The sequence below is a fragment of the Ranitomeya imitator genome, chromosome 1 (genome assembly GCF_032444005.1).
Source record: "Ranitomeya imitator isolate aRanImi1 chromosome 1, aRanImi1.pri, whole genome shotgun sequence".
Classification (NCBI taxonomy): domain Eukaryota; kingdom Metazoa; phylum Chordata; class Amphibia; order Anura; family Dendrobatidae; genus Ranitomeya; species Ranitomeya imitator.
Window position 1 is genome coordinate 23,413,164 of NC_091282.1, and position 21,349 is coordinate 23,434,512.

General features: G+C 47.5%; 1 protein-coding gene across 1 annotated transcript in view; it reads right to left on the bottom strand.

The window, feature by feature from the left end:
- Window positions 1-21,349, bottom strand: part of LOC138659016 (zinc finger protein 271-like) — a 53,369-nt gene that overhangs the window by 12,949 nt on the left and 19,071 nt on the right. The window contains exons 2-6 of the mRNA XM_069745876.1: window positions 6,761-6,866; window positions 6,067-6,243; window positions 5,860-5,983; window positions 5,712-5,779; window positions 5,001-5,493 (exon numbers count right to left, since the gene is read on the bottom strand). Coding sequence (XP_069601977.1) covers window positions 5,001-5,493; window positions 5,712-5,779; window positions 5,860-5,983; window positions 6,067-6,243; window positions 6,761-6,838 — 940 coding nt within the window. The 5' untranslated portion in view covers window positions 6,839-6,866. The remainder of the gene's footprint in view (window positions 1-5,000; window positions 5,494-5,711; window positions 5,780-5,859; window positions 5,984-6,066; window positions 6,244-6,760; window positions 6,867-21,349) is intronic.

Genomic DNA, 21,349 nt, shown 5'->3' on the forward strand with positions numbered 1-21,349 from the left:
GTCATGTGCTTTTAAGACCAGGAAATACTGGTCATTCACCTTTAAGACCAGAGAATACTGGTCATGCGCCTTTAAGACCAGGGAATACTGGTCATGCACCTTTAAGACCAGGGAATACTGGTCATGCGCCTTTAAGACTGGGAATACTGGCCACATGCCTTTAAGACCAGGGAATACTGGTCATGTGCTTTTAAGACCAGGAAATACTGGTCATGTGCCTTTAAGACCAGGTACTTCCTTACCCGGGTACTGATGTAGAGTCGATGTGCCCCTTTAATGCAAAAATACTGTCACCCCAGTGTGAGCTGGCCGGGTGGACCAAGATGGCCACCGGGAGTTGCAGAGTTGATAAAATCTCGCAGAGAGCGAGAAGCGCCAATTTTGGGGGCGGAGCCACAGACACGATGTTGAATAGGCCTAAGCCGGGGCCTAAATTTCTGTAGCCGGCGGACGTCACCAGTGGGTCGTTCCAGGCAAGACTTCCAGGATGCGGCCTACAAATCGGCCGAAGCCGGGGACGAAATTTTTTCAGCCATCCAGAGCGTTACCTCAGAGAGGTGGGCCACAGGGAAGTGGCTGAGGCTGCCTGTCAGCATGTGAATATCCCTCTGAAGATGGATCCACTCACCATTGGTGCGCGTCCCAGCATGGAGCCGCCGTGGATGGGGGTTTCAGCGCTGTTCTGTGCAGCGCGGATGGTGCAGGGATAAACCTCAATCCATCATCCGTTTGTTAGGGAGGTGGAGAGGAACCGTCCGCCTCCTTGTGCCGTCCGCTTTCACAGTGGTGGGACAGTGGGGGCTGCTCGGACGCCATAGAGAGGAGCCTCTGTGCAGCCACGGAGTTCAGTCCGGGTGGACGGGGCCAGTTGTCCGGCATTAGGCCTGGCTCCAGGAGAGGATACATGGAGGCGACACTCCATGTGGTCGCCTGCTGCTGGTGTGGGGAGATCGGGACCATGAAGGAACCGTCGCCCCTGAAGTGAGCTTAAGCATGGCTTCCCACGTCGCGGGGAGGTATACTCGCCGTGCTCGCCTGTTGATGGTTCGGGGAGATCGGAACCTTGAAAGGAACCGTCGCCCCCTTCACTCCGTTAATTAACCCCTTCACGACATGCGCCGTACTAGTACTGCGCATGCCGTGTCACCCCCTTTGATGTGGGCTCCGGCGGTGAGCCCACATCAAAGTCGCGACATATCAGCTGTTTTGTACAGCTGACATGTGCGCGCAATAGCGGCGGGTGAAATCGCTATTCACCCGCCGCTATTAACCTGTTAAATGCCGCTGTCAAACACAGACAGCGGCATTTAACTACCACATCCGGCCTGGCGGCCAGAAATGACGTCATCGCCGACCCCGTCACATGATCGGGGGTCGGCGATGCATCAGGAAGGTAACCATAGAGGTCCTTGAGAACTCTATGGTTACCGATTCAGGCCTGCTGTGAGCGCCCCCCTGTGGTCGGCGCTCACAGCACACCTGCATTTCAGCTACATAGCAGCGATCTGATGATCGCTGCTATGTAGCAGAGCCGATCAGGCTATGCCAGCTTCTAGCCTCCCATGGAGACTATTGAAGCATGGCACAAGTAAAAAAATATGTTTTTAAAAATATGAAAAAAAATAAAAAATATAAAAGTTTAAATCACCCGCCTTTCGCCCCATCCTAAATAAAACAATTAAAAAAAAAAATCAAACATACACATATTTGGTATCGCCGTGTTCAGAATCGCCCGATCTATCAATTAAAAAAAAGCATTAACCTGATCGCTAAACGGCGTAGCGAGAAAAAAATCAGAAACGCCAGAATTAGGTTTTTTTGGTCGCCGCGACATTGCATTAAAATGCAATAACGGGCGATCAAAAGAACGTATCTGCGCAAAAATGGTATCATTAAAAACATCAGCTCGGCACGCAAAAAATAAGCCCTCAACCGTCCCCAGATCACGAAAAATGGAGACGCTACAGGTATCGGAAAATGGCACTTTTTTTGTTTTGTTTTTTTTAGCAAAGTTTGGAATTTTTTTTTGCCACTAAGATAAAAAATAACCTAGTTATGTTAGGTGTCTATGGACTCGTAATGACCTAGAGAATCATAATGGCAGGTTAGTTTTAGCATTTAGTGAACCTAGCAAAAAAGCCAAACAAAAAACAAGTGTGTGATTGCACTTTTTTTTGCAATTTCACCGCACTTGGAATTTTTTTCCCGTTTTCTAGTAAAAGACATGCTAAAAGCAATGGTGTCGTTCAAAAGTACAACTTGTCCTGCAAAAAATAAGCCCTCACATGACCATATTGACGGAAAAATAAAAAAGTTATGGCTCAGGGAAGGAGGGAAGTGAAAAACGAAAACGCAAAAATGAAAAAGGGCCGCGACTTGAAGGGGTTAAAAAATAAAAATTTACAGAAAAGTAAACAATAAAATAAAAACGTTGGGGTCTGAAACAGACCCATGTGCCTCCTACAGACACTAAGCAAGAACTGGTTAGCTGAGAGCCAGCAGGAGGGTGTACACTGCAGGGGAGGAGCTGAGAGCCAGCAGGAGGGTGTATACCGCAGGGGAGGAGCTGAGAGCCGGCAGGAGGGTGTATACTGGAGGGGAGGAGCTGAGAGCCAGCAGGAGGGTGTATACTGCAGGGGAGGAGCTGAGAGCCGGCAGGAGGGTGTATACCGCAGCGGAGGAGCTGAGAGCTGGCAGGAGGGTGTATACTGCAGGAGAGGAGCTGAGAGCCAGCAGGAGGGTGTATACTGCAGGGGAGGAGCTGAGAGCCAGCAGGAGGGTGTATACTGCAGGGGAGGAGCTGAGAGCCGGCAGGAGGGTGTATACTGCAGGAGAGGAGCTGAGAGCCAGCAGGAGGGTGTATACTGCAGGGGAGGAGCTGAGAGCCAGCAGGAGGGTGTATACTGCAGGGGAGGAGCTGAGAGCCAGCAGGAGGCTGTATACTGCAGGGGAGGAGCTGAGAGCCAGCAGGAGGGTGTATACTGCAGGGGAGGAGCTGAGAGCCAGTAGGAGGGTGTATACTGCAGGGGAGGAGCTGAGAGCCAGCAGGAGGGTGTATACTGCAGGAGAGGAGCTGAGAGCCAGTAGGAGGGTGTATACTGCAGGGGAGGAGCTGAGAGCCAGCAGGAGGTATATACTGCAGGGGAGGAGCTGAGAGCCAGCAGGAGGGTGTATACTGCAGGGGAGGAGCCGAGAGCCAGCAGGAGGCTGTATACTGCAGGGGAGGAGCTGAGAGCCAGCAGGAGGTATATACTGCAGGGGAGGAGCTGAGAGCCAGCAGGAGGCTGTATACTGCAGGGGAGGAGCTGAGAGCCAGCAGGAGGGTGTATACTGCAGGAGAGGAGCTGAGAGCCAGTAGGAGGGTGTATACTGCAGGGGAGGAGCTGAGAGCCAGCAGGAGGTATATACTGCAGGGGAGGAGCTGAGAGCCAGCAGGAGGGTGTATACTGCAGGGGAGGAGCCGAGAGCCAGCAGGAGGTATATACTGCAGGGGAGGAGCTGAGAGCCAGCAGGAGGGTGTATACTGCAGGGGTGGAGCTGAGAGCCAGCAGGAGGGTGTATGCTGCATGGGAGGAGCTGAGAGCCAGCAGGAGGGTGTATACTGCAGGGGAGGAGCCGAGAGCCAGCAGGAGGTATATACTGCAGGGGAGGAGCTGAGAGCCAGCAGGAGGCTGTATACTGCAGGGGAGGAGCTGAGAGCCAGCAGGAGGGTGTATATTGCAGGGGAGGAGCTGAGAGCCAGCAGGAGGTATATACTGCAGGGGAGGAGCTGAGAGCCAGCAGGAGGGTGTATACTGCAGGGGAGGAGCTGAGAGCCAGCAGGAGGGTGTATACTGCAGGGGAGGAGCCGAGAGCCAGCAGGAGGTATATACTGCAGGGGAGGAGCTGAGAGCCAGCAGGAGGGTGTATACTGCAGGGGAGGAGCTGAGAGCCAGCAGGAGGGTGTATGCTGCATGGGAGGAGCTGAGAGCCGGCAGGAGGGTGTATACTGCAGGGGAGGAGCCGAGAGCCGGCAGGAGGGTGTATACTGCAGGGGAGGAGCTGAGAGCCAGCAGGAGGGGGTATACTGCAGGGGAGGAGCTGAGAGCCAGCAGGAGGTATATACTGCAGGGGAGGAGCTGAGAGCCAGCAGGAGGGTGTATACTGCAGGGGAAGAGCTGAGAGCCAGCAGGAGGTATATACTGCAGGGGAGGAGCTGAGAGCCAGCAGGAGGGTATATACTGCAGGGGAGGAGCTAACTTTTTTTTGTATCACTTAGTGTCAGCCTCCTATAGGAAGCAGCATACACCCCACAGTCTGTGTCCCCCAATGAGGCGAAGGAGAAATTCCTGTGAAACCCCTGAAGGGTTAATAAACATCTTTAAAGTGGTTTTGAGCACCTTGAGGGGTGCAGTTTTTAGAATGGTGTCACACTTGGGTATTTTCTATCATATAGACCCCTCAAAATGACTTCAAATGAGATGTGGTCCCTAAAAAAAAATTGTGTTGTAAAAATGAGAAATTGCTGGTCGACTTTTAACCCTTATAACTCCCTAACAAAAAAAAATTGGTTCCAAAATTGTGCTGATGTAAAGTAGACATGTGGGAAATGTTACATATTAAGTATTTTGTGTGACATATCTTTGTGATTTAATTTCAGAAAAATTCAAAGTTGGAAAATTGCGAAACTTTCTAAATTTTCACCAAATTTCCGTTTTTTTCACAAATAAACACAGGTAATATCAAAGAAATTTTGCCAATATCATGAAGTACAATATGTCACGAGAAAACAGTGTCAGAATCAACGGGATCCGGGGAAGCGTTCCAGAGTTATAACCTCATAAAGGGACAGTGGTCAGAATTGTAAAAATTGGCTCGGTCATTAACGTGCAAACCACCCTTGGGGGTAAATGAGGTTAATATACAGGTACAAAACAAAGAGAAAAGAGCATAAAAATTTGTTTCATTCAGAATAAGACAAATCTGCGACTTTTCTGTTTTATTCTGCGGTCTCCACTCACCTGGACGGTCATCTGTAAGGGTCTCCTCTTTACACCGCTGATAGCCCCTCACATTAGGGGTCTCCTCTTCATACCGCTGATCACCCCTCACATTAGGGGTCTCCTCTTTACACCGCTGATCGCCCCTCACATTAGGGATCTCCTCTTTACACCACTGATCGCCCCTCACATTAGGGGTCTCCTCTTTACACCGCTGATCACCCATCACATTAGGGGTCTCCTCTTCACACCGCTGATCACCCCTCACATTAGGGGTCTCCTCTTTACACCGCTGATCGCCCCTCACATTAGGGGTCTCCTCTTTACACCACTGATCGCCCCTCACATTAGGGGTCTCCTCTTTACACCGCTGATCGCCCCTCACATTAGGGGTCTCCTCTTTACACCGCTGATCGCCCCTCACATTAGGAGTCTCCTCTTTACACCGCTGATCGCACCTCACATTTCTCTCTGGACCATTAATATTGTTCAGATCTTTATCTGGATCCAAAACCTGCAAAACAAATATTGTAAAAGTCCCCGATGATCGGAGAAGTCCCCGGGAATAATGGTGAGAAGATCTGGACATGTGATGTCTGTGGTCAGCTGTGATCCTGCCGTCTCCACCGCTCTCATTACACAAGTATAAAACATATAATACTGGAGGAGAAAACAAGACTGAACACAAGGACGTCACAGGCGTTTACACATCATAGGGAGATCTCCATCTACCTGATGGTCCTGTGGAGGAGGAGGAGGAGCGGGACATCTCTCTGGGGTTGTCATCTTACTGGAGAGAACTGAGGAGACACAGACAGGACTGACATCATTATTACATACAGAGAATTATAGGCCGTGTGTATTTAGTCCTGTCTATTACCTGGTGATGTGCGGGGCCGGTGCTCCTCCATCATCACCTCCTGGTACCGATCCTTGTGTCCTTCTAGATACTCCCACTCCTCCATGGAGAAATAGACGGTGACGTCCTGACACCTTATAGGAACCTGACACACACAATGATACCGTCATCACCCAGAATCCTCCAGTGCTGTCCTGTATAATGTTCCAGCATTCCCAGCAGTGTCACCTCTCCAGTCAGCAGCTCAATCATCTTGTTGGTGAGATCTAGGATCTTCTGGTCACTGATGTCCTCATGTATTCGGGGGTGAGGTGGAGCCCATGGGATTGGGCTCAGGATTCCTCCCCGTCCCTCAGACACAGGGGCATGACAGCGATCACTAGAGGTCTTCACTACTGTGTAATCCTGAGTGTGGAGACATCAATAATATCACTACAGACATCTCCAGAGTCCATCACCTCTCCGGTCATATCCACTGTTATTCCCATAGATAATGAGGTCATGTGATGAAATCAGAACCTCTCACCTCTCCGGTCATATCTCGTTATTCCCATAGATAATGAGGTCATGTGATGACATCAGAGCCTCTCACCTCTCCGGTCATATCCCCCGTTATTCCCATAATGACGTCATGTGATGACATCAGAGCCTCTCTCCTTTCTGGTCATATTTCGTTATTCCCATAGATAATGATGTCATTTGATGACATCAGAGCCTCTCACCTCTCCGGTCATATCCCGTTATTCCCATAGATAATGATGTCATTTGATGACATCAGAGCCTCTCACCTCTCCGGTCATATCCCGTTATTCCCATAGATAATGAGGTCATGTGATAACATCAGAACCTCTCTCCTCTCTGGTCATATCCCCTGTTATTCCCATAGATAATGAGGTCATGTGATGACATCAGAGCCTCTCACCTCTCCGGTAACATGGAAGAGTATCTCAAGGGTGAGGTTTAGTATCTTCTCCGCCATTTTGTCTCTGTCCTTAGTCATCTTTGATGGATCAGACAGGGAAAATCTCCTATTTAGAAAAATTCAACAGAAGATCTTTATTCTAAAGAGGATCAGAAGATCTTACAGTAAATATAAACAAGTGAAAAACACAAAAATTAACTGGAGATAATTAGTAGAAACATTTGAGGGATAAAGTGATGTTTGAAAGTGTGTGAACAGTTTAGAATTTTCATTTTTTCCTACATAAATTTGCCCTAAATTTACATCAGATTATTTAGTCCTAAAAGTAGATAAGGAATCAAAATACCGTAAACAAATGATTCAAAAATATGAAACTTTGAAAATAATCCAGTATCACATATCTGTTAATCAGTAACGTATGTGAACATTTAGGATTAACAACTAATTTGAAGGTGAAACTAAAGTCTGATGTTTTCAATCAATAGGATGAAAATCAGGTGTGAGGGGGCGACATGTTTAATTTTAAGAACAGGGATCTATAAAAGTCTGATTGTCACAACATCTTTGTGGAAGTAAATCATGGGAAAAATCAAAGGAAAATTCTAAAGACTTAAGGTACCTTCACACATAACGATATCGTTAACGATATCGTTGCTTTTTGTGACGTAGCAACGATATCGGAAATCGTTCTGTGTGACAGCGACCAACGATCAGGCCCCTGCTGGGAGATCGTTGGTCGCTGAGGAAAGTCCAGAACTTTATTTTGTCGCTGGACTCCCTGCAGACATCGCTGGATCGGCGTGTGTGACACCGATCCAGCGATGTCTTCACTGGTAACCAGGGTAAACATCGGGTTACTAAGCGCAGGGCCGCGCTTAGTAACCCGATGTTTACCCTGGTTACCAGCGTAAAAGTAAAAAAAACAAACACTACATACTTACCTACCGCTGTCTGTCCCCGGCGCTCTGCTTCTCTGCACTCCTCCTGCACTGGTTGTGAGCGTCGGTCAGCCGGAAAGCAGAGCGGTGACGTCACCGCTCTGCTTTCCGGCCGCTGTGCTCACAGCCAGTGCAAGAGGAGTGCAGAGAAGCAGAGCGCCGGGGACAGACAGCGGTAGGTAAGTATGTAGTGTTTGTTTTTTTTACTTTTACGCTGGTAACCAGGGTAAACATCGGGTTACTAAGCGCGGCCCTGCGCTTAGTAACCCGATGTTTACCCTGGTTACCCGGGTACCTCAGGATCGTTGGTCGCTGGAGAGCGGTCTGTGTGACAGCTCTCCAGTGACCAAAACAGCGACGCTGCAGCGATCGACATCGTTGTCGGTATCGCTGCAGCGTCGCTGAGTGTGAAGGTACCTTTACCGTATATACTTGAGTTTAAGCCGACCCGAGTATAAGCCGACCCCCCTACTTTTGCCACAAAAAACTGGGAAAACCTAATGACTCAAGTATAAGCCTAGGGTGGAAAATGCAGCAGCTACCGGTGAATTTCAAAAATCAAAATAGATACCAATAAAAGTAAAATTAATTGAGACATCAGTAGGTTAAGTGTTTTTGAATATCCATATTATTATTATTATTATTATTATTTATTTATATAGCACCATTGATTCCATGCTGCTGTACATGAGAAGGGGTTACATCAAAATACAAATATCACTTACAGTCAACAAACTAACAATGACAGACTGATACAGAGTGGCGAGGACCCTGCCCTTGCGGGCTTACATTCTACAGGATGGTTGGGAAGGAGACAGTAGGTTGAGGGTTGCAGGAGCTCCGGTGTTGGTGAGGCAGTAGCTCCGGTAGTGGTGTGGAGGCAGCGCGGTCAGTACAGGCTGTATGCTTTCCTGAAGAGATGGGTTTTCAGGTTCCATCTGAAGGATCCAAATGTGGTTGATAGTCGGACGTGTTGGGGCAGAGAGTTCCAGAGGATGGGGGATATTCGGGAGAAGTCTTGGAGGTGGTTGGATGAAGAGCAAATAAGTGTGGAGGAGAGAAGGAGGTCTTGGGAGGACCGGAGATTACGTGAGGGAAGATATCGGGAGATTAGTTCAGAGATATATGGAGGAGACAGGTTATGGATGGCTTTGTAGGTTAGTATTAGTAATTTGAACTGGATACTCTGAGGGAGTGGGAGCCAGTGAAGAGATTTGCAGAGGGGGGAAGAGGAGGAGTAGCGAGGAGAGAGATGAATTAGTCGGGCAGCAGAGTTAAGGATGGACTGGAGAGGTGCAAGGGTGTAAGCAGGGAGGCTGCAGAAAAGGATGTTGCAGTAGTCAAGGCGGGAGATGATGAGGGCATGCACAAGCATTTTAGTAGATTGACGATTGAGGAAAGGACGGATTCTGGAGATATTTTTGAGCTGGAGGCGACAGGAGGTGGAAAGTGCTTGGATGTGCGGTTTGAAGGACAGGGCAGAGTCGAAGGTTACTCCTAGGCAGCGGACTTCCGGTACGGGGGAAAGCATGATGTAATTGATTGCGATAGATAGGTCAGGTAAGGAAGATCTGTGAGATGGAGGAAAGATGATGAGTTCAGATTTGTCCACATTGAGTTTGAGGAAGCGAGGGGAGAAGGAGGATATGGCCGATAGGCACTCTGGGATTCTAGACAGCAGAGCGGTGACGTCTGGGCCAGAGAGGTAGATCTGAGTGTTATCAGCATTGAATATTAAATCAGGAGCCCCATATAATGCTCCATACAGTTTATGATGGGCCCCATAAGGCTACTTTCACACTAGCATTTTTCGCTGCATGTCGCAATGCGTCGTTTAGGTGAAAAAACACATCCTGCAAAGTTGTCTGCAGGATGGGTTTTTTCCCCATAGACTAACATTACCGACGCATTGCAACGTATTGCCACACGTCGCAACCGTCGTGCGACGGTTGCGCCGGACCGTCGGCACAAAAAAGTTCAATGTAACTTTTTTTGTGCGTTGTGTCCGCCATTTTCGACCGCGCATGCGCAGCCGAAGCTCCGCCCCCTCCTCCCCGCAACTCACAATGGGGCAGCTGATGCGTGGAAAAAATGCATCTGCTGCCCCGTTGTGCGGCGCTTCCACAGTATGCGTCGGTACCTCGGCCCGACGCACTGTAACGGGCCGAGTGTTATGTCTGCTAATGAAAGGTGTAATGAAGGCAATCCAGAGACACAGTGTGCCTAGCGATCAGAGCGCACACAGTGATCTGACAAATACCCAAAAACAAAAGAACGAGCTCTGAGACGTGGAAACTCTGTAGACTGCCCACCTGATCCTATCCTAAACACAACTAAAAGCGGCTGTGGATTGCGCCTAGCAACTACCTATGCAACTCGGCACAGCCTAAGAAACTAGCTAGCCTGAAGATAGTAAAATAGGCCTGACTTGCCCCCAGAGAAATACCCCAAAGAAAAAGGCAGCCCCCCACATATAATGACTGTGAGTAAGATGAAAAGACAAAACGTAGGGATGAAATAGATTCAGCAAAGTGGGGCCCGATAATCTTAGACAGAGCGAGGATAGTAAAGCGAACTTTGCAGTCTACAAAAAACCCTAAAGCAAAAACCACGCAAAGGGGGCAAAAAAGACCCACCGTGCCGAACTAACGGCACGGCGGTACACCCTTTGCTTCTCAGAGCTACCAGCAAAACAAAAGACAAGCTGGACAGAAAAAAAGCAACAAAATAGCAAAAAAGCACTTAGCTATACAGAGCAGCAGGTCACAGGAACAATCAGGAGAAGCTCAGATCCAACACTAGAACATTGACAAGGAGCAGGGATAGCAGCATCAGGCGGAGTTAAGTAACGAAGCAGTTAACGAGCTCACCAGAACACCTGAGGAAGGAAGCTCAGAAGCTGCAGTACCACTTGTGACCACAGGAGTGAATTCAGCCACAGAATTCACAACAGTACCCCCCCCTTGAGGAGGGGTCACCGAACCCTCACCAGAGCCCCCAGGCCGACCAGGATGAGCCGCATGAAAGGCACGAACAAGATCGGGAGCATGAACATCAGAGGCAAAAACCCAGGAATTATCTTCCTGAGCATAACCCTTCCATTTAACCAGATACTGGAGTTTCCGTCTAGAAACACGAGAATCCAAAATCTTCTCCACAATATACTCCAATTCCCCCTCCACCAAAACCGGGGCAGGAGGCTCAACAGATGGAACCATAGGTGCCACGTATCTCCGCAACAACGACCTATGGAATACATTATGTATGGAAAAGGAGTCTGGGAGGGTCAAACGAAAAGACACAGGATTGAGAACCTCAGAAATCCTATACGGACCAATAAAACGAGGTTTAAATTTAGGAGAGGAAACCTTCATAGGAATATGACGAGAAGATAACCAAACCAGATCCCCAACACGAAGTCGGGGACCCACACGGCGTCTGCGATTAGCGAAAAGTTGAGCCTTTTCCTGGGACAAGGTCAAATTGTCCACTACCTGAGTCCAGATCTGCTGCAACCTGTCCACCACAGAATCCACACCAGGACAGTCCGAAGACTCAACCTGTCCTGAAGAGAAACGAGGATGGAACCCAGAATTGCAAAAAAATGGAGAAACCAAGGTAGCCGAGCTGGCCCGATTATTAAGGGCGAACTCAGCCAACGGCAAAAAGGACACCAAATCATCCTGGTCAGCAGAAACAAAACAGCTCAGATATGTTTCCAAGGTCTGATTGGTTCGTTCGGTCTGGCCATTAGTCTGAGGATGGAAAGCCGAGGAAAAGGATAGGTCAATGCCCATCCTACCACAAAAGGCTTGCCAAAACCTTGAAACAAACTGGGAACCTCTGTCAGAAACAATATTCTCAGGAATGCCATGCAACCGAACCACATGCTGAAAGAACAAAGGTACCAAATCAGAGGAGGAAGGCAATTTAGCCAAGGGCACCAGATGGACCATTTTAGAAAAGCGATCACAGACCACCCAAATGACTGACATCTTTTGAGAAACGGGAAGGTCAGAAATGAAATCCATCGAAATATGTGTCCAAGGCCTTTTTGGGACCGGCAAGGGCAAAAGCAACCCACTGGCACGAGAACAGCAGGGCTTAGCCCTAGCACAAATCCCACAGGACTGCACAAAAGTACGTACATCCCGTGACAGAGATGGCCACCAGAAGGATCTAGCCACTAACTCTCTGGTACCAAAGATTCCAGGATGACCAGCCAACACCGAACAATGAAGTTCAGAGATAAGTTTATTAGTCCACCTATCAGGGACGAACAGTTTCTCCGCTGGACAACGATCAGGTTTATTCGCCTGAAATTTTTGCAGCACCCGCTGCAAATCAGGGGAGATGGCAGACACAATGACTCCTTCCTTGAGGATACCCGCTGGCTCAGATAAACCCGGAGAGTCGGGCACAAAACTCCTAGACAGAGCATCCGCCTTCACATTTTTAGAGCCCGGAAGGTACGAAATCACAAAGTCGAAGCGGGCAAAAAATAACGACCAACGGGCCTGTCTAGGATTCAAGCGCTTGGCAGACTCGAGATAAGTCAAGTTCTTATGATCAGTCAATACCACCACGCAATGCTTGGCTCCTTCAAGCCAATGGCGCCATTCCTCGAATGCCCACTTCATGGCCAGCAACTCTCGGTTGCCCACATCATAATTACGCTCAGCGGGCGAAAACTTCCTGGAAAAGAAAGCACATGGTTTCATCACTGAGCAATCAGAACCTCTCTGTGACAAAACCGCCCCTGCTCCAATCTCAGAAGCATCAACCTCGACCTGGAACGGAAGAGAAACATCTGGCTGACACAACACAGGGGCAGAACAAAAACGACGCTTCAACTCCTGAAAAGCTTCCACAGCAGCAGAAGACCAATTAACCAAATCAGCACCCTTCTTGGTCAAATCAGTCAATGGTTTGGCAATGCTAGAAAAATTACAGATGAAGCGACGATAAAAATTAGCAAAGCCCAGGAACTTTTGCAGACTTTTCAGAGATGTCGGCTGAATCCAATCCTGGATGGCTTGGACCTTAACTGGATCCATCTCGATAGTAGAAGGGGTAAAGATGAACCCCAAAAATGAAACTTTCTGCACACCGAAGAGACACTTTGATCCCTTCACAAACAAAGAATTAGCACGCAGGACCTGAAAAACCATTCTGACCTGCTTCACATGAGACTCCCAATCATCTGAGAAGATCAAAATGTCATCCAAGTAAACAATCAGGAATTTATCCAGATACTCACGAAAGATGTCATGCATAAAAGACTGAAACACAGATGGAGCATTGGCAAGTCCGAACGGCATCACTAGATACTCAAAATGACCCTCGGGCGTATTGAATGCAGTTTTCCATTCATCTCCTTGCCTGATTCTCACCAGATTATACGCACCACGAAGATCTATCTTAGTGAACCAACTAGCCCCCTTAATCCGAGCAAACAAGTCAGATAACAATGGCAAGGGATACTGAAATTTAACAGTGATCTTATTAAGAAGGCGGTAATCAATACACGGTCTCAGCGAACCATCCTTCTTGGCTACAAAGAAGAACCCTGCTCCCAGTGGTGATGATGATGGGCGAATATGTCCCTTCTCCAGGGATTCCTTCACATAACTGCGCATAGCGGCGTGTTCGGGCACGGATAAATTAAATAATCGACCTTTAGGGAATTTACTACCAGGAATCAAATTGATAGCACAATCACAATCCCTATGCGGAGGTAGGGCATCGGACTTGGGCTCTTCAAATACATCCTGATAATCAGACAAGAACTCTGGGACCTCAGAAGGGGTGGATGACGAAATCGACAAAAATGGAACATCACCATGTACCCCCTGACAACCCCAGCTGGATACCGACATGGAATTCCAATCCAATACTGGATTATGGGTTTGTAACCATGGCAACCCCAACACGACCACATCATGCAGATTATGTAGCACCAGAAAGCGAATAACTTCCTGATGTGCAGGAGCCATGCACATGGTCAGCTGGGCCCAGTACTGAGGTTTATTCTTGGCCAAAGGTGTAGCATCAATTCCTCTCAATGGAATAGGACACCGCAAAGGCTCCAAGAAAAACCCACAACGTTTAGCATAATCCAAATCCATCAGATTCAGGGCAGCGCCTGAATCCACAAACGCCATGACAGAAAACGACGACAAAGAGCATATCAGGGTAATGGACAGAAGGAATTTGGACTGTACAGTACCAATGACGGCAGACCTAGCGGACCGCTTAGTGCGCTTAGGACAATCAGAAATAGCATGAGTGGAATCACCACAGTAGAAACACAGCCCATTCAGACGTCTGTATTCCTGCCGTTCAACTCTGGTCATAGTCCTATCACACTGCATAGGCTCAGGTTTAACCTCAGGCAATACCGCCAAATGGTGCACAGATTTACGCTCGCGCAAGCGTCGACCGATTTGAATGGCCAAAGACAAAGACTCATTCAAACCAGCAGGCATAGGAAATCCCACCATGACATCCTTAAGAGCCTCAGAGAGACCCTTTCTGAACAAAGCTGCCAGCGCAGATTCATTCCACTGAGTGAGTACTGACCATTTCCTAAATTTCTGACAATATACTTCTATATCATCCTGACCCTGGCACAAAGCCAGCAAATTTTTCTCAGCCTGATCCACTGAATTAGGCTCATCGTACAGTAATCCGAGCGCCAGGAAAAACGCATCGACACTACTCAATACAGGGTCTCCTGGCGCAAGAGAAAATGCCCAGTCTTGAGGGTCGCCGCGCAAAAAAGAAATAATAATCAAAACCTGTTGAATAGGATTACCAGAAGAATGAGGTTTCAAGGCCAGAAATAGCTTACAATTATTTTTGAAACTTAGAAACTTAGTTCTATCTCCAAAAAACAAATCAGGAATAGGAATTCTTGGTTCTAACATAGATTTCCGATCAATAGCATCTTGAATCTTTTGTACATTTATAACGAGATTATCCATTGAAGAGCACAGACCCTGAATATCCATGTCCACACCTGTGTCCAGAATCACCCAAATGTCTAGGGGAAAAAAAAAATGAACACAGAGCAGAAAAAAAAAAATGATGTCAGAACTTTTTCTTTCCCTCTATTGAGAATCATTAGTTAGGCTCCTTGTACTGTTATGTCTGCTAATGAAAGGTGTAATGAAGGCAATCCAGAGACACAGTGTGCCTAGCGATCAGAGCGCACACAGTGATCTGACAAATACCCAAAAACAAAAGAACGAGCTCTGAGACGTGGAAACTCTGTAGACTGCCCACCTGATCATATCCTAAACACAACTAAAAGCGGCTGTGGATTGCGCCTAGCAACTACCTATGCAACTCGGCACAGCCTAAGAAACTAGCTAGCCTGAAGATAGAAAAATAGGCCTGACTTGCCCCCAGAGAAATACCCCAAAGAAAAAGGCAGCCCCCCACATATAATGACTGTGAGTAAGATGAAAAGACAAAACGTAGGGATGAAATAGATTCAGCAAAGTGGGGCCCGATAATCTTAGACAGAGCGAGGATAGTAAAGCGAACTTTGCAGTCTACAAAAAAACCCTAAAGCAAAAACCACGCAAAGGGGGCAAAAAAGACCCACCGTGCCGAACTAACGGCACGGCGGTACACCCTTTGCTTCTCAGAGCTACCAGCAAAACAAAAGACAAGCTGGACAGAAAAAAAGCAACAAAATAGCAAAAAAGCACTTAGCTATACAGAGCAGCAGGTCACAGGAACAATCAGGAGAAGCTCAGATCCAACACTGGAACATTGACAAGGAGCAGGGATAGCAGCATCAGGCGGAGTTAAGTAACGAAGCAGTTAACGAGCTCACCAGAACACCTGAGGAAGGAAGCTCAGAAGCTGCAGTACCACTTGTGACCACAGGAGTGAATTCAGCCACAGAATTCACAACAGCCGAGCCCGACGCTAGTGTGAAAGTAGCCTAAGATGCTCCATATTAAAATATGCCCCATATAATGCTGCACAAATGTTGATTATGACCCTATAACATGCTCCATAGACACATTTGCCCTGTATAATGCTCCACAAATGAGGATTATGGCCCCATAAGATGCTCCATAGAGATATTTGCCCCATATAATGCGCACATGGCCCCATAAGATGCTCCATAGAGATATTTGCCCCATATAATGCGCACATGGCTCCATAAGATGCTCCATAGACATATTTGCCCCATATAATGCGCACATGGCCCCATAAGATGCTCCATACAGATATTTGCCCCATATAATGCTGCACATGGCCCCATACAGATATTTGTCGCATATAATGCTGCACATGGCCCCGTAAGATGCTACATACAGATATTTGCCCCATATAATGCTGCACATGGCCCCATACACAGATATTTGCCCCATATAATGCTGCACATGGCCCCATACAGATAATTGCCCCATATAATACTGCACATGGCCCCATAAGATGCTCCATACAGATATTTGCCCCATATAATGCTGCACATGGCCCCATACACAGATATTTGCCCCATATAATACTGCACATGGCCCCATAAGATGCTCCATACAGGTATTTGCCCCATATAATACTGCACATGGCCCCATAAGCAGCTCCATACAGACATTTGCCCCATATGCTGTTGCTGCGATGAAAAAAATAAAAAAATCACATACTCACCTCTCCGGCCCCCGGCACTTGCTATACTCACCTTTCCTGTTCCACCGCCGACCGCCGCTGTGTCTTCCCCGTCCTCTGCACTGACGTTCAGGCAGAGGGCGGTGCGCACTAATCACGTAACCGCGCCCTCTGACATGAGCGTCACTGCAGAGGACGCGGAAGACGCAGCGGTGCCGACGGTGGAACGGGGAGCAGGTGAATATCGCGCACTGCGTTACACTCACCTGCTCCTGGCGCGGTGTTGTGAATTCTGTGGCTGAATTCACTCCTGTGGTCACAAGTGGTACTGCAGCTTCTGAGCTTCCTCCCTTAGGTGTTCTGGTGAGCTCGTTGGCTGCTTTGTTATTTAACTCCACCTGATTCTGTCTTCCTTGCTCCTTGTCAATGTTCCAGTGTTGGATCTGAGCTTTGGATCTTTCCTGTGGCCTGCTGCTCTGCTTAGATAAGTTCTTCTTTGCTTTTGTTGCTATTTTTTCTGTCCAGCTTGTCTATTCGTTTTGCTGGAAGCTCTGAGACGCAAAGGGTGTACCGCCGTGCCGTTAGTTCGGCACGGTGGGTCTTTTTGCCCCCTTTGCGTGGTTTTTTGCTTTAGGGTTTTTTGTAGACTGCAAAGTTCTCTTTGCTATCCTCGCTCTATCTAAAATATCGGGCCTCACTTTGCTGAATCTATTTCATCCCTACGTTTTGTCTTTTCATCTTGCTAACAGTCATTATATGTGGGGGGCTGCCTTTTCCTTTGGGGTATTTCTCTGAGGCAAGCCAGGCTTGTTTTTCTATCTTCAGGCTAGTCAGTTCCTCAGGCTGTGCCGAGTTGCATAGGTAGTGTCAGGCGCAATCCACAGCTCCCTTTAGTTGTGTTTAGGATAGGTTCAGGTATTGCGGTCTACAGAGATTCCACGTCTCAGAGCTCGTTCTATTGTTTTTGGGTTATTGTCAGATCACTGTATGTGCTCTGATTGCTGGCACACTGTGTCACTGGATTGCCTTCATAACAGTACAAGGAGCCCCACTAATGATTCTCAATAGAGGGAAAAAAGAAGTTCTGACATCATTTTTTTTTCTCAGCTCTGTGTTCAGTCTTTTTTTTCCCCTAGACATTTGGGTGTTTCAGGACACAGGTGTGGACATGGATATTCAGGGTCTGTGCTCTTCAATGGATAATCTCGTTACAAATGTACAAAGGATTCAAGATACTATTGATCAGAAATCTATGTTAGAACCAAGAATTCCTATTCCTGATTTGTTTTTTGGTAATAGAACTAAGTTTCTTAGTTTCAAAAATAATTGTAAGCTATTTCTGGCCTTGAAACCTCATTCTTCTGGTAATCCTGTTCAACAGGTTTTGATTATTATTTCTTTTTTGCGCGGCAACCCTCAGGACTGGGCATTTTCTCTTGCGTCAGGAGACCCTGATTTGAGTAATGTCAATGCGTTTTTCCTGGCGCTCGGATTACTGTACGATGAGCCTAATTCAGTGGATCAGGCTGAGAAAAATTTGCTGGCTTTGTGCCAGGGTCAGGATGATATAGAAGTATATTGTCAGAAATTTAGGAAGTGGTCAGTACTCACTCTGTGGAATGAATCTGCGCTGGCAGCTTTGTTCAGAAAGGGTCTCTCTGAGGCTCTTAAGGATGTCATGGTGGGTTTTCCTATGCCTGCTGGTTTGAATGAGTCTATGTCTTTGGCCATTCAGATCGGTCGACGCTTGAGCGAGCGTAAATCTGTGCACCATTTGGCGGTATTGTCTGAGATTAAACCTGAGCCTATGCAGTGCGATAGGACTATGACCAGAGTTGAACGGCAAGAACACAGACGTCTGAATGGGCTGTGTTTCTACTGTGGTGATTCCACTCATGCTATTTCTGATTGTCCTAAGTGCACTAAGCGGTTCGATAGGTCTGCCGTCATTGGTACTGTACAGTCCAAATTCCTTCTGTCCATTACCTTGATATGCTCTTTGTCATCGTATTCTGTCATGGCGTTTGTGGATTCAGGCGCTGCCCTGAATCTGATGGATTTGGATTATGCTAAACGTTGTGGGTTTTTCTTGGAGCCTTTGCGGTGTCCTATTCCGTTGAGAGGAATTGATGCTACACCTTTGGCCAAGAATAAACCTCAGTACTGGGCCCAGCTGACCATGTGCATGGCTCCTGCACATCAGGAAGTTATTCGCTTTCTGGTGCTACATAATCTGCATGATGTGGTCGTGTTGGGGTTGCCATGGCTGCAAACCCATAATCCAGTTTTGGATTGGAACTCTATGTCGGTATCCAGCTGGGGTTGTCAGGGGGTACATGGTGATGTTCCATTTTTGCCAATTTCGTCATCCACTCCTTCTGAGATCCCAGAGTTCTTGTCTGATTATCAGGATGTATTTGAAGAGCCCAAGTCCGATGCCCTACCTCCGCATAGGGATTGTGATTGTGCTATCAATTTGATTCCTGGTAGTAAATTCCCTAAAGGTCGATTATTTAATTTATCCGTGCCTGAACACGCCGCTATGCGCAGTTATGTGAAGGAATCCCTGGAGAAGGGACATATTCGCCCATCGTCATCACCACTGGGAGCAGGGTTCTTTTTTGTAGCCAAGAAGGATGGTTCGCTGAGACCGTGTATTGATTACCGCCTTCTTAATAAGATCACTGTTAAATTTCAGTATCCCTTGCCATTGTTATCTGACTTGTTTGCTCGGATTAAGGGGGCTAGTTGGTTCACTAAGATAGATCTTCGTGGTGCGTATAATCTGGTGAGAATCAGGCAAGGAGATGAATGGAAAACTGCATTTAATACGCCCGAGGGTCATTTTGAGTATCTAGTGATGCCGTTCGGACTTGCCAATGCTCCATCTGTGTTTCAGTCTTTTATGCATGACATCTTCCGTGAGTATCTGGATAAATTCCTGATTGTTTACTTGGATGACATTTTGATCTTCTCAGATGATTGGGAGTCTCATGTGAAGCAGGTCAGAATGGTTTTCCAGGTCCTGCGTGCTAATTCTTTGTTTGTGAAGGGATCAAAGTGTCTCTTCGGTGTGCAGAAAGTTTCATTTTTGGGGTTCATCTTTTCCCCTTCTACTATCGAGATGGATCCGGTTAAGGTCCAAGCCATCCAGGATTGGACTCAGCCGACATCTCTGAAAAGTCTGCAAAAGTTCCTGGGCTTTGCTAATTTTTATCGTCTCTTCATCTGTAATTTTTCTAGCATTGCCAAACCATTGACCGATTTGACCAAGAAGGGTGCTGATTTGGTTAATTGGTCTTCTGCTGCTGTGGAAGCTTTTCAGGAGTTGAAGCGTCATTTTTGTTCTGCCCCTGTGTTGTGTCAACCAGATGTTTCTCTTCCGTTCCAGGTCGAGGTTGATGCTTCTGAGATTGGAGCAGGGGCGGTTTTGTCACAGAGAGGTTCTGGTTGCTCAGTGTTGAAACCATGTGCTTTCTTTTCCAGGAAGTTTTCGGCTGCTGAGCGTAATTATGATGTGGGCAACCGAGAGTTGCTGGCCATGAAGTGGGCATTCGAGGAGTGGTGTCATTGGCTTGAAGGAGCTAAGCATCGCGTGGTGGTATTGACTGATCATAAGAACCTTACTTATCTCGAGTCTGCCAAGCGCTTGAATCCTAGACAGGCCCGTTGGTCGTTATTTTTTGCCCGCTTCGATTTTGTGATTTCGTACCTTCCGGGCTCTAAAAATGTGAAGGCGGATGCTCTGTCTAGGAGTTTTGTGCCCGACTCTCCGGGTTTATCTGAGCCGGCGAGTATCCTCAAGGAAGGAGTCATTGTGTCTGCCATCTCCCCTGATTTGCGGCGAGTGTTGCAAAAATTTCAGGCGAATAAACCTGATCGTTGCCCGGCGGAGAAACTGTTCGTCCCTGATAGGTGGACTAATAAACTTATCTCTGAACTTCATTGTTCGGTGTTGGCTGGTCATCCTGGAATCTTTGGTACCAGAGAGTTAGTGGCTAGATCCTTCTGGTGGCCATCTCTGTCACGGGATGTACGTACTTTTGTGCAGTCCTGTGGGATTTGTGCTAGGGCTAAGTCCTGCTGTTCACGCGCCAGTGGGTTGCTTTTGCCCTTGCCGGTCCCAAAGAGGCCTTGGACACATATTTCGATGGATTTCATTTCTGACCTTCCCGTTTCTCAAAAGATGTCAGTCATTTGGGTGGTCTGTGATCGCTTTTCTAAAATGGTCCATCTGGTGCCCTTGGTTAAATTGCCTTCCTCCTCTGATTTGGTGCCTTTGTTCTTCCAGCATGTGGTTCGTTTGCATGGCATTCCTGAGAATATTGTTTCTGATAGAGGTTCCCAGTTTGTTTCAAGGTTTTGGCGAGCCTTTTGTGGTAGGATGGGCATTGACCTATCCTTTTCCTCGGCTTTCCATCCTCAGACTAATGGCCAGACCGAACGAACCAATCAGACCTTGGAAACATATCTGAGATGTTTTGTTTCTGCAGACCAGGATGATTGGGTGTCCTTTTTGCCGTTGGCTGAGTTCGCCCTTAATAATCGGGCCAGCTCGGCTACCATGGTCTCTCCATTTTTCTGCAATTCTGGGTTCCATCCTCGTTTCTCTTCAGGACAGGTTGAGTCTTCGGACTGTCCTGGTGTGGATTCTGTGGTGGACAGGTTGCAGCAGATCTGGACTCAGGTAGTGGACAATTTGACCTTGTCCCAGGAGAAGGCTCAACTTTTCGCAAATCGCAGACGCTGTGTGGGTCCCCGACTTCGTGTTGGGGATCTGGTTTGGTTATCTTCTCGTCATATTCCTATGAAGGTTTCCTCTCCTAAATTTAAACCTCGTTTTATTGGTCCGTATAGGATTTCTGAGATTCTCAATCCTGTGTCTTTTCGTCTGACCCTCCCAGACTCCTTTTCCATACATAATGTATTCCATAGGTCGTTGTTGCGGAGATACGTGGCACCTATGGTTCCATCTGTTGAGCCTCCTGCCCCGGTTTTGGTGGAGGGGGAATTGGAGTATATT